This window comes from Dacryopinax primogenitus (genome assembly GCF_000292625.1).
Source record: "Dacryopinax primogenitus strain DJM-731 SS1 chromosome Unknown DACRYscaffold_2, whole genome shotgun sequence".
NCBI classification, from domain to species: Eukaryota; Fungi; Basidiomycota; class Dacrymycetes; order Dacrymycetales; family Dacrymycetaceae; genus Dacryopinax; species Dacryopinax primogenitus.
Window position 1 is genome coordinate 1,504,016 of NW_024467199.1, and position 12,217 is coordinate 1,516,232.

Here is a 12,217-nt window from a genome sequence, read left to right on the forward strand (position 1 = left end):
AGTCCCGTTCATCGCGCTAGCACCGCTCCGCAACGTCGACTAGGACTCTCCCTTTCAACGCCCAGCGAATTCAGGTTCATGACACTGACGCACGGGCCATGGGCGTTTGAAAGAAGGATTCTTTCGGTGCCCCTCACCCGGTCAGGCACCGCGTAAGATAGAACGCCAGTGACGTCCTGGAACGTTGCCTTGTCCCGAGTTGACGTTATCACTGGCGGTAGCCACATTTCTGATCACACAGGAAAACTTAAACAAGGAAACCCGAACATCTGGGTCATCAGACGTGGGCTGTTTCCCCACTCCCTTTTGTTATTGTCTGCTAGCGCTCCAGATTCATATATCCCCTTGCGACGCGGAACACAGATATGGGTAACATCTTGTGATCGCACTGATGGGTCAGGGATCGCCCGAGGTAATTCCTCCGATGACCCCTTTCGGGCGCATTTTGCCTACAATGACCCCAAGCCTGCCCTAAGTAACCAAATAAGGAAAGCAGTGGCTGTGGCAATAGAAGCACGTGCCTCCGGTCAATCCAACAACGCGTTTTGTGAATGTTTTGCTATTAGAACAGACCTTTTTCAAAAGACAAGCTGGTTGGCATTGTGTATGGTATCTATTATTTTCAAGAACTGCTGCGAAAATCATTGCCTTGCTGTAAAAGTGCGGTGTTTCCTCACCTATGTTCACGATGGTGAAAATCGGTGAATTATTATACGAGGCATCCATGCAGAATAAATTGATATTTACTGTAACATAACTAATGAAAAAACAAAACAAAGCTTGCGAATTAATCGTCGGAACATGCTTTATAAACCGACACGAAGAGACTGGACCCTAACGCATCTTGAACTCCTACCACCGCGTTTCTTAATTGGAAGGTCCGTGGTTGCTTAGGGCAGGCCTTGGGGTCATTTCAGGGATTTGCACCCGAGGGGTCATGGTAGGCAAAATGCGCCCAAAAGGGGTCATCGGAGGAATTACCTCGGCATCGCCCACACGCCTGTCTTGGCGCGCACCGGCTTGGGTTCACACTGCCCCTGTTGTCCCACGGGCGTCCCACAACACCCATAGGAGTGAGCTCCCCATCGTCCACGACAAGCATGCTAGCAATGCATTGTTATCCATTGACAACATCCTAAGCTCTGCTATGCTCAAGTCTGTTACTCTGATTCCTGCTGGTGTTCAAGACGTTTCGATCGCGTACCATACAACCGACTAATGGCAAACACAGCACAGCACTTGCTCACATGTGTCTGCGTCCACAATCATGAGTGGACAGCGAATGGATCTGCCAGCTATGCACGGTATGTGCTCGCTTGTGCCTCAGGATCTGGACCGGTCTCATCGGGGTTCCCGGTTTGGTTATCCGCAGGTCGGCTCTAAGATGGGGCATTACGCATTCAGACAACGCCACTTTCTTTGTTCACAATAATCATCTCGTCCGGAGAGGGATCTTCAGCGAATTCGCCAACGAGCAGGGAGTGTGGGATGTTGGGAAACATGCAGCAACGTACTTTTCGGACCAGGGAGGTGCGATGTACCAGAAGACGATGACGAATCGGAATGGCTTCATCACGTCGAAGATGGCACTTCCGACAGGCATGAAGTACTCGAGGGCGTTTGCGGATGTGCAGGCGCAAGATGTCCAGAATGGTGCGTGTGGTTCGTGTTCCGATCTGGGTGCATACATTGACCGCATGCGACAGATTCGGAGGTGAGGATTGGACCCAACGCCTCATGAGCATCTCTCACGCCTCGCAGTATGTCGTACCCGTGGTGGGTAGATAATGCACATATAGCTGGTGGATCGAGCTTAGGCATGTTGCGCAGACTATCGGAAGTCCCGGAGTGACCTTGAATTTGGATTTCGACACAGGTGGGCTTCAGCTATCTTTCTCACCTTACCTTCGTTCAACCCCTGCCAGGTAGCTCGGATCTGTGAGTATCCAAGCTAACCGACGCGCATATAGGGCTCACGCGAGGTCAGATGGGTATGGTCCTCCCAAAGTAGAGGCTCGAAGGCGAATCGCAAGATCTATTCACCTTCACATTCGAGAACCGCCCAACATGCTCAAGGACTGACGTGGAACATCAAGTACGCGGACGGATCTGGTGCTCGTAAGCAGACCACTAGTACAAGATGAACAGTTGTGATTGACACAATTCCAGAGGGCGATGTGTACTATGACGCAGTTACCGTGCAAGGCGTGAAGGTGTCGAACCAGGCTGTCGAGGCTGCCACGAACCTCAGCGGTGCCTTCTTAGCCGATTCACAAAGTGACGGATTGTTCGGCCTGGCATTCTCAAAGTATGCTCGGCCCCTTCCGACCCCCTTTAATCTGTTTATCACCATGATTTAGGATTAACACTGTGGCGCCCACGAAACAGAAGGTAGGGAGGGACAGGGGCCGCAGTGGAGATGGTCTTGCTGACACAGGCCTGTAGACGCCATTCCAGAATATGCTTGATCAGAAGCTATTAGATCGGGTATGTTTGTGGCTGATGCCATAGTTCAAGTGCTGATAGGCGTCTTAGCCTATTTTCACCGTCAAGCTGGATAAGGGAGATAGCGGGGGTGCGCCTTTCTCCATGTATGCGCTACTCGATGTTGATTTTCGACAGGATTTTATACCTTTGGGCATGTCAATAGCAGTGTGCTACCCCCTGGGGTGGACATATGGACCACCTATGTCGATCCCCGCAACGGCTGGTGGGAGTTTGAGAGTCGGGCGATTATGATCGGCAAGCACGAGTTTCCTAGGCCACCAGGAAATACGGCCATTGCAGTGAGTCGCCCTGGTATGTTTAGATATGGAATGGAACTGATCTGGATCCAGGATACAGGTACAACATTGTACATTGGTTCTACGTTGTTCCACGATACGTTCTAACTGCTCCTGCAGGATTTTACTAGACGATGAGATTGTTCACTCAATCTATTCGGCGGTCCGTGGAGCGGTGCTCAACCATGCTGCTGGCGGCTGGATCGTGCCTTCCAATGCTACTTGTCCCGACATCTACTTTGCGTGTGGAGATCGCTACTTCGGCATACCCGGCGATGACTTGAAGTTCTCATCCTCTTCAGCAAAAGGATACATGTTTGGAGCCATTCAAAGCCGAGGGAGCAACAAGCAGGTATGCAGCTTTGTCTTGATTATTCGCATCGCTTCTCACGTTACTTGCAGGACATCTTCGGGGATGTGAGCTACTATCAGCCTATTCTTCTATCGCACGTCACTCATGATCTCTAGGTTTTCTTGAAGCGCGTGTATGCTCTATTCGACGCACGAGGAGGTACCCCAAGGATTGGGTTCGGACAGCGCGATTTCTACCGGGCTTGAGTCTTTTGTCCGCCGCTCCAGTTCGTTCTTGCATCTTTCCTTTTGGGCTCCTACTCCTAAGTAATGTTTAATGGGGGCTTTGAAGTGTATGATACCCGTGTTGGAAATAGACGCGACCGATATTTAATCAAGACAATTGTGTGCCTGCCCTTCAGGGTTTTCATTGATGATAGCCTTGTCGCCACATGACCACATCCCACGATCTCACCTTCAATCTCACCAGCTGTTCATTCAGCCTGGCCAGTGCACGTCTTTCTGCTCATCATGACAGCGGCGGCGCTCGGCAAGGCTCAAACCCAGGTGCCTTGTTCCTCATCCTCAAAGCCCTGATTAGACCAGGGCATTGGGTTCCGTGAGACCTTTGGATGACGGGGTAATATGAAGGGAAGACGTTGGTCTTTCCGAATTCAAGGGTGCAGGCTGCTCGTCAAACCACGGGGACCGGGGATTGGACAGACCATCCGGAGAATCAACCCGCCTTAACCCCGGGGCCAAGTGCATGGTCTCCGGCGGTCGTGATCAAAACTCCGCCCATGCATAGACTCAGCTGACAATGCCGGGTCAGCGTTCTTCAGTACTGTGCCGTCGTAGCCACAGAAAGTTCGTTCCGCTTGCCTTTGATTATTGTTGGATGGTGATGGCTAGGCTATTGGACAACTGGACGAGCGCCGGTCTCTGGTGTCGGATGAAACTAAGAAGTGCTACCATTGGGATAAATCGTTGTGGTATACGAGAGAACTGTCCGCGGCCACAAGGGAGTGTTTTCTCACGGTGTGCCACCTAGTGATGGCACACGCGATGCATCACTTCAAAGGCCACACAGCTCAGGCCTTAATTCATTTTCCACAAACCGAAAAATAAAGACGGAACAAGACACTCGGCACTCGTCCACGGCCGACCGATATGCCCCTATACTCGGAGTGGCCGTTGTCGGCCGCCAGCCATCTGCCACCTCACCGCTGACATCCTTTGTCCTTCCTACTGGTTTTGTCTTATAGGATGACGCGCCCGTCTTTGAACGTCTTTCATGCCGAGCACGGATACAGCCGATATTGCGCATGAGATGTCTGTTCAGCGGCTGGACTGTCAAGCTCTCATCTCCTATGCAATTTTTCACACACGTCAACCTCTAAACTCCGTTTGGACATCCCTGATCCGCTCCAGCCGCGCGGTCAAACCGATACTTGCGTAAGCGGGGGCGACGCACGCGGGCGTTACCACGGCGCTAGCTCCCAGAGCCCTGGACAATGAATCAATGAATATTTCCCTACAGGTGCTTCTCGGCGGCGACCCGAATACGAACAGAAGCATAGTGCAGCACATTGCATTAAGAACCTTACCGCATCATCGCCAACAAGCCTTCCTGTCGAGTTGGCACGGGTGCTGAGTCAGAAGCCACACGCATATGGCGACGATCCCGAAATCAACGAGTGGTGTCAACTGGGTGCCGAAACTGAAGAGAACAGAGGGGGTTCGGTGCTTCCGCCGATGAGGGAGCACGCGGTACGCACTTCTTCCCCCCTACACCCCCTACACTACTCGTATTCGCAGTCCGAGTCTGAATGAGTCTGAACACGAGTCTCATGAGTCCCAGAAATAAATTACACTGAACACTGAACACTGAACACGGGAAAACGTCCCTTCGACGCCTGACGCGCAGGTCTGGAGTACTGTACTAGTACTGTAGGAAGGGACATCTCACCCATTAATATTGGTCTCGCGTGGCTGTGCCCTCCAGGAAGGGAAATCGAAGCTTGGCGTGTGGTGACCCAGCACAGCTGAATAAAGTACAGTTCAGAGTTAGTACATCCGATCCTCACTCCTACCGGGTCGAACTGTACATACATTCCACGTACCACGCAGGCGAACACCCGTAGTACGTGTCCTAACGAGCACAAGCCCCATCAGAGGATCACACGGTTTATCACTTGCGGCCGCGCCCTTTATCGTACGGTCCTTTTCGGTCCTTTGAGTATGTACTTGTACAGAGAGCCCTCCACCGCGGGAAGGCGGTATCCAGCGCTCTTCGAAGAGGGCACGGCGCTGTTATTGACGGATGACCGTTGACCCAAAGCTACATTTATCTTTTTGAGAGTTAGGGCGCTCGGACTGTACTGTACAGGCGCTTAGATGTGAACTTCAGTAGAGGAATGCGGATAAGAATAGGAATACCAATACCAATACCAATACGAATGCTGATACTGATACTGATACGAAATGGAATGGGATGGGATGGTTTGAATACGCTAGAATGGATGGATGGATGGATAGTATGCATGCATGCTTGATAGTAGTGTTACATTGTCGACTCTCTCTCACACTCTTTCAACCTCTAATCTCTGGCAAACTCTCGGCTCATCCGCTGGCTTCATCTCTTCATCTTATCCCACTCTCGTGTGAAGCTCTCTTCTGATCTGACACATCTCCCCCTCCCACCCCAGCCCCGCCTCCCCCTCCCCCACTCCAGCGCTCATCTCCCCACACATCCCACCCCCACCCCAACGCCCACCCCAACCCCGCTCGAAAACCCCACAACCCTCTCCCTCTGCTGGGCCGAATTGATCCTCTCCACTTCTTCCTCCCAAGCGAGTACATGTTCGGGCTGCATGAGTTCTGTTATGCCTGGTATGAGCTGGCTTGAAGGGGTTTGGGGTTGGGTTTGGGAGGGAGAGGGGTGTGAGTGTGATAGTGTTGGTACGGATGAAGAGGAGGAGGAAGAAGGGATACGCGATTCCCGCAGAGGATGTGGATGAGAATGCCCCTGCGAGAGCGAGAGGGAATGCGAGTGTGCTAGCATACTCCCCGACCCAGACGCAGGACTGCCTACTCCCGGCGACCCCGACCCCGCACTCGGGCCCTCCCTCACCTCCCTCGAGTTGCCCAAATTCAAAAACAACCTCGCCTTAGTCCTCGGTCTCGCGGGTGGGTCGTTCGCCGTCGGCGGGGTACTCCGTTTCGGACTCGAAGGTGCCCCTGCCGGTGCAGGGGGAGAAAGGGCGATCTCTATGCCCATGGCTTGAGGGCGCAGCGTGCTTGGGCCTACTGGCGTTGGACGCAAGTCGTCCAACACTGGACGGGGGAATTCCTGTGACCTCCTTGGACGCAAAGGCCGTCCTTGGACACGGGATGAGCCTGCTGTCCTCGGTCTGCGAAGCACTGGACGCTGTGCCTGTGCCGCCGAAGCAGACGTGGACGCGGAAGTGGAAGCTGTCTGGGGAACAAGAGCGTTATATGCTGAAGAATAGGATTCCATCTGTCCCGAAGGGAGACGGGGGAGTTGAGGCGGCGGCGGAGGCTGGCGCTCTTCCGCTTCGTACCGCGGTGGCGGGGTGCTGGGGCGGTTAGCGTGCATCCTCGAGATGGCATCTCTCCGCTGCGCATTAGAAGGGAGGGTGACGAGGATCTCGGAAGAAGGGAGTTCCATGTGGTCTCTTTGCGGACTCGTAGGGATGGAGGAGACAAAGTGGAGTCTTAAGCGGAGGAAGAAGCGCGAGAGACACAAGGAGGTGATGCTGGTTTCCCCCAGACTCCAGTGGCCTGAGCTCGGGGGCCGGGGGAGGGCGAGCGTCGCGTACTGGTCGAGGGCGAACGGATCTAGCGGAAAGTCCTGGGTCATGATCGCGTGGGTTGTTGTTCGGCCCGGGGGGACGCCAGTGGAGGTAGCAGGTCGGATAGGGGAAGGGGAGCGACGTACGCCTGGGGCGGAGGAGCCTGAGCCGGAGGAGGAAGGACGGTTGAAGACGGTGCCGAGGAGGGACATGCGCTGTGCTTCTGGGGATGTGGGCGGGGAGGGCTCGGGCATGTCGAGTGTGCGATCGAGCTGGAAGGAGATGTGGGAGAATTGCATGTTCTGGGGTGGCTGGGGGAGGTGGAGACGGACGGTGAAGGGGTCGTCTGGACCTACGGGGTGGTGGGGTACTGTGACCCAGTGCTGTGCTGGGGAGAGGAGGGGCGGGGGAACGCTATATCGGACGATGTTGAGAGGGAGGGCTTTGACGAGGCGGTTACCAAGGCCGAACATGGGAGTGTGGTGTATGACTGTATGCGGTCAGTTGTACGCCTAAGAGGAAGGATGATGTGCGCACTGGCTTCGATCTTCCACGACACCTTGTACTCCTGATGTGACACTGTGCTGATGCCGCCAAAGGATACGGGAAGGGTGATACGAAAAGGCAAGTCCCAGTCGACGACCTCGATTGGTTCGTTTGCGTTCGCTGCCACCCATAGACAGTGTTCCTCTGAAGCGAGTACGTTCTGCTTTGCGATTGTGCCTGCCTTGTTTAGCCTGAACTCGTAGCATCTTACTGCTACGATGACCATTGTTGCTGCTATTGGTGAACGGTCGTCTGGGTCGCGTCGTGTGCGTAGAAGGCCTTGGAAAGTGACTGGGGATATTCCGAGGTAACCCGAGTGAGGGAAGCATCTTGACGCGTTTCCTTTGAGAGGGACGAGAGAGAGGTGTACCATGGGTAGTGATGGGGAGGGGGAGAGAGTGTTAAGATGGAGAGGATGGTGGTGGTGGAAGGAGGAGGAGGAGGAGGAGGAGGAGGGGGAGAGAGAAGGAAGATGGGTGTATGAGAAGAAGAGGGGAGAATGAGAAGCATAGTATCGGTCAATGTATGAAGATGAGGTAGGTCTCTTCACTCTCTCTCTCTCCCTCTAATGATGTGACCATGCGAACAGAACTTCTTTTCAGTCCCATCCCAACACAGAAAAACCTTCGCTCATTTTCATAACTTCTTCCATTCCTCCGTTAGACCAACGCCACTCTTACCTTATGAGACCCAACACCCCTCCCACCTGGGTCTCACTCTCTCTCTTCTTAGACCCACCAGCCACTTCAAGCCCCAATGACATATCGCTTCTTCCCCCACAGACTAGTCCAATTCTCCCTTCTACCGGTTATCCCCTTCCAAAGTGTCACTTCACCCGAATACCGTCCATCTGCAACCCACTACTCCCGTGCGGCGATTTCCCACCTCCGGTCAGCATGCCCGGCGCCACACACAATGTCCAATGGACAAGTACTATACACTATATACCCCTAATCCACAGAAGCACTGTACAGGTATTACATGCCCTCTCAAATAACTAGTACTGACGATCGACAACAATTCAACACCGCATCGGCTCGGCGCTGTTACTCCTCTCATTGTCATCATGAGCCTTCCTACGGCCCGTAAGATGCGCAGATGCAGATGCGCAGAACGAGAACCCGCAGAACCGTACAACCCAGAATACCAGAACACCCAGCAGCATTCAGATCCCCCAACTCCGACTCGTCTGATGTGGAATAAGAAGCCCAGAGGCATGTGCTCCGCACGCGGACGGGCTGTGCACCGATCCATCGCACGGCGTGGATATCGACAACCTGTTCATTGTTGCAGGTGTTGACTTGGACGAGGACACGTGGCATTACTGGCTTCTTTTCTCTTGTCCCGAGAATCTGCCTGGCTTCGAATCCACATTGGCCCACTAGCAGGATCTCCTTTCGGCCCGCAGTTGTGCTGGGCGGGCGCCTCTCTCCTCTGTTTCTATCTGGGTGTCTGCTTCATCTCTTGTTGCTTCGTCCTCCACCTGGCAACTATCACCACACCATCACCAACAACGTCAACTCAAGAGCATCATCAGTATAATCATCATCTAACCTGCCAACCCCAGCATCACTTCCGGAACCACACCACAGGCGGAAAGCAGGATCCGCTCGCTAGCGCTGATACAAGCACCCTCATCATCCTCTTCATCTTCATCATCACCCTCACCAGAACAGGGCGTGCAACATCGGGGTTATTGTACACCCTCTTCTTCTGCTTCTCCTGCTGGTGCTTCGCAGACACGTGTCTGATAATATCTGCAAGTAACGGGTTACGGCAACCCCGCCATGCGCCGGACACGCGATGTCAATTTACTTACTGGCTGGCATTCCCCTATCCCGGGGATGGGATGCTCACCGTCACTCGTCACTCGCCAGTCGGAAGTGGGAAGTGGGGAGTTCACAGAGCTAATCGCAGCCGGCGCAGCCCGTTCCTGCTCCTTTGAGCAAGCTCTTCCCAATAACCTGGCAACCGCAGTCGCTAGTACTAGTCTAGTACGAGTACGAGTAAGGCTGAGCAAGCTCGGACAGACACCCTCGTGCGTCGGCCCGCTACATCCCGGTATCCGATGACAGAGAAGTCAGAATCTACACAGAAGCCCATTTAGCACCATCACCAGCACAAGCACGAGCACAAGCACGAGCACTTCTCGCTAGCCTCGGTCCCTGCGCGCCGGGCACACACTTGGCGGTTATGTATGCATGCTTCGTCGACCACGCCTGCGAACCCCACCTCGCCTGCGGTGCGGATGGGAGAACCCCACTAGTACTGGCATGCATATGCACTAGCAGCTGCCTGCCTATGGACAGGAATGGATAGGCTGGGGTAAGCATTCACGCTCTGTAAGCTGTGCGACCTGCTATTGTTGGCCGGATCCCACACCTTCTCTCCGCGGGATAGGATGGGATAGGAGGATGGACAGCGGTGCCCGCTTGCTATCGTTTACCTTTACCAAGCTTCGAACGCACGCGAACAGAAGGGTTGGTGATGGGACCGCACGGCTGCAGGGTACAGGGTCGTCCTACTCCTCAGCCTATGCCAGACCCGTGCCCAAGTTGACTGGACGGGGAGGGAGGGAGAGTCACGTTCACCCAACCTCGCGTGCTCTTTCCGACCCCTCTCCAGAATCTCCCATCAACATTGTCCCTTGCAAGGTCCTTTTCCCGCGTGGCACGTGTCACGTTCATCCCTGCTGTGCTCCCATGCTTCTCCTCCTCTCCTGCGTTGATGTACGCGGAAGGCGGCCGCCGTGTGCTGCTCCTCTGGGCATCTTCCTCCCACACGCTGTGGCGCTCCCGCAATGAGTCGCTGTCTGCTGTCCGCTGTCCGCTGTCCGCTGTCCGCTGTCCGCTGTCCGCTGTCCGCTGTCCGCTGTCCGCTGTCCGTTGTCCGCTGTCCGCTGTCCGCCTTCATCCGCCTCTGACAATCGCTCAGTATCTTCCCGAACCGGCTTACTCGAGCTGGACACTCACTGCCGGGCAAATGACGACCTCTATGTTAGCCCATCGGATTAGAGCACCCCCGAGTCCAGGCTGTTCCCCCCTCCAGGTGGTCAAGCGCTTCCCGAACCCGTACGCTGGCACCTCAGCCGAGGATACGCCGTCTACGGGCCGGAGGCCAGCACGACACGACACGTACTGTACGCAGAAGCCTGGTCGCGGACCGGGAACGGGGCATGGAGCGCGAAGCGCGAAGAGCGTGATTCGCTCCGATGGCCAGCTTGGCATTCGCATTCGTCATTCGCAAGCGTCAAGAAGCGGTTTGTTGGACTCTGACTCTACGATTCGGGTTTTCCGCACTCGCTCTTCGGCTTCCATCTCCACTCCCACCGTATATGGGCAATTGAGCGAAACGCCGAACGCCGACTCATGAGATCTTCCGCTCGCGAGCGGATCGAATCTGATAATTGCTACAGGAGGACATTCTCGGGTTTGCCGTGCCCGCGCACACAAACGGTCGCTCTAGCTCTACAAAGATGGCTCATCGGTCATCTGCCACGTGTCTCTCGTCTCTGATTCCCAGTGGAGACATAGCCTTGCCCGTTGTTATCGTCACCCAGCCTGAGGTTTCGGGAAGCGTTGTTGATGCTCTCGTGGAGATCGAATGTGGCGCAGATCGCGTGCGGCGATGATGGCACTCACCGTGCGCTGACAGGGGCTGGCTGGACTCGTCCCGTCCAGCCCCGTCCAACCCCAGTCCATAGTTAGATTTAATCATGATGTGGCTGGCTACCTTTACCAGACTGTTAGCTACCAGAATCCAGGTAACAGCACTTCACCTTTATAATGATTCATAGATGCAATATTGACCAAACGAAGATCGGCGAATGTGCTAGTGAGGGTGGTACTCGTGCGAGTTATACACCTTCAACGTTCGCCCATATTGTGCACTTCATGAATTCTATCTGGCGCTAGCGATACAACAGGAGCGATAAATGCTGGGGAGGTAGTCCTTGTATTTCACACAAGCTAAGCTAGCCGGCCTTGCCAATCACCGAGAGCAGGTTCTGCCATCACTGACCGGGCTGAACTCCGTAACGGAGGATCAGGATCAAGGCAACGACTAGCAGGTCATGTCAGCCAACTGAGATCTACCCTGCCGAAGATGAAACTCACCTCCGATCGAGAGCGCTGCCCATTTGTACTTCTTCGCCAGCCTATAGACAAACTTGCTGAACCGGGCGAACAGCCGTACAGCGTTGCCCTTCATCCAATGGAACCTCTGGCGCAGAGTCGTCTTTCGCCACCTACGCGCCAGACGACGGCCACGCAGGCCCGCTGCAGCCATTGATATATGCAGCATTACTGGGCCTTTGATAGGCGACGTTGATCATGCAGGTGGGATAATACTGCGCGAACAGATCACAGTGCTAGATCTTCCAGTCTATTCGTGCTGGATGGGATTGCGAAAAGGAAGAACCGCTGATCTTCTGCCTCTTTTTGCAGTCGGTGAAACATGCAAGATACCATAACTTGTTCATTACACGCCGAGTCATAGTTTCTCATATTCGGCAATTCCAATAAACATGGGGGGAGACCGGCCGAAGTGCCAGCAAGTAATCATATCTATCCCTGGGAGGCGCAGTTGCAGCCTTTATCTAATCAGTGAACCTTGTGAACTTGACGACTGTAGTCACGTAGATAAGAGGAGAAGACTACGTCACATGTAAGTATTTAATGAGTCGAAGGTAAACGTACTTGCTTTATTTAGGACTATTTCCTATGAATACTTTGGCATTCGTGCCTAATTCATGAAGAATGATGATGTGCAATGTCACGATCC

The 12,217-nt window shown here is 54.1% G+C and overlaps 3 protein-coding genes across 3 annotated transcripts; 1 reads left to right on the forward strand and 2 right to left on the reverse strand.

Moving 5' to 3' along the window:
• Positions 1-1,097: 1,097 nt before the first annotated feature.
• DACRYDRAFT_20118 (acid protease) lies at positions 1,098-3,470 on the forward strand. The gene is made up of 15 exons (XM_040771800.1): positions 1,098-1,304; positions 1,373-1,655; positions 1,756-1,776; positions 1,831-1,876; positions 1,926-1,938; positions 1,988-2,118; positions 2,170-2,308; positions 2,361-2,391; positions 2,446-2,487; positions 2,536-2,575; positions 2,623-2,786; positions 2,838-2,854; positions 2,904-3,135; positions 3,186-3,200; positions 3,252-3,470. Exons 1-15 carry the CDS (start codon positions 1,219-1,221, stop codon positions 3,339-3,341), a joined length of 1,350 nt encoding a protein of 449 aa, XP_040632612.1. The 5' UTR covers positions 1,098-1,218; the 3' UTR covers positions 3,342-3,470.
• A 3,835-nt stretch (positions 3,471-7,305) lies between these two features.
• On the reverse strand, positions 7,306-7,808 carry DACRYDRAFT_46172 (uncharacterized protein; the record flags this gene model as incomplete). The annotated part of the gene is made up of 2 exons (XM_040774685.1): positions 7,306-7,379; positions 7,427-7,808. Coding segments are annotated over 2 exons (456 nt in total), but the record flags the coding sequence as incomplete, so codon positions are not given.
• A 3,639-nt stretch (positions 7,809-11,447) lies between these two features.
• On the reverse strand, positions 11,448-11,722 carry DACRYDRAFT_104206 (uncharacterized protein; the record flags this gene model as incomplete). The annotated part of the gene is made up of 2 exons (XM_040767891.1): positions 11,448-11,497; positions 11,551-11,722. The coding sequence occupies 2 exons, from the start codon at positions 11,720-11,722 to the stop codon at positions 11,448-11,450; spliced, it is 222 nt and encodes a 73-aa protein (XP_040632614.1).
• Between the last annotated feature and the right edge of the window lie 495 nt (positions 11,723-12,217).

Coding starts and splice junctions, on each gene's coding strand:
- DACRYDRAFT_20118 (XM_040771800.1), top strand. CDS start 1,219: ATGGCAAACACAGCACAGCACTTGCTCACATGTGTCTGCGTCCACAAT. Junction 1,656..1,755: donor CGCAAGATGTCCAGAATGGT/GCGTGTGGTTCG, acceptor ATCTCTCACGCC/TCGCAGTATGTCGTACCCGT. Junction 2,119..2,169: donor CGCGGACGGATCTGGTGCTC/GTAAGCAGACCA, acceptor ACACAATTCCAG/AGGGCGATGTGTACTATGAC.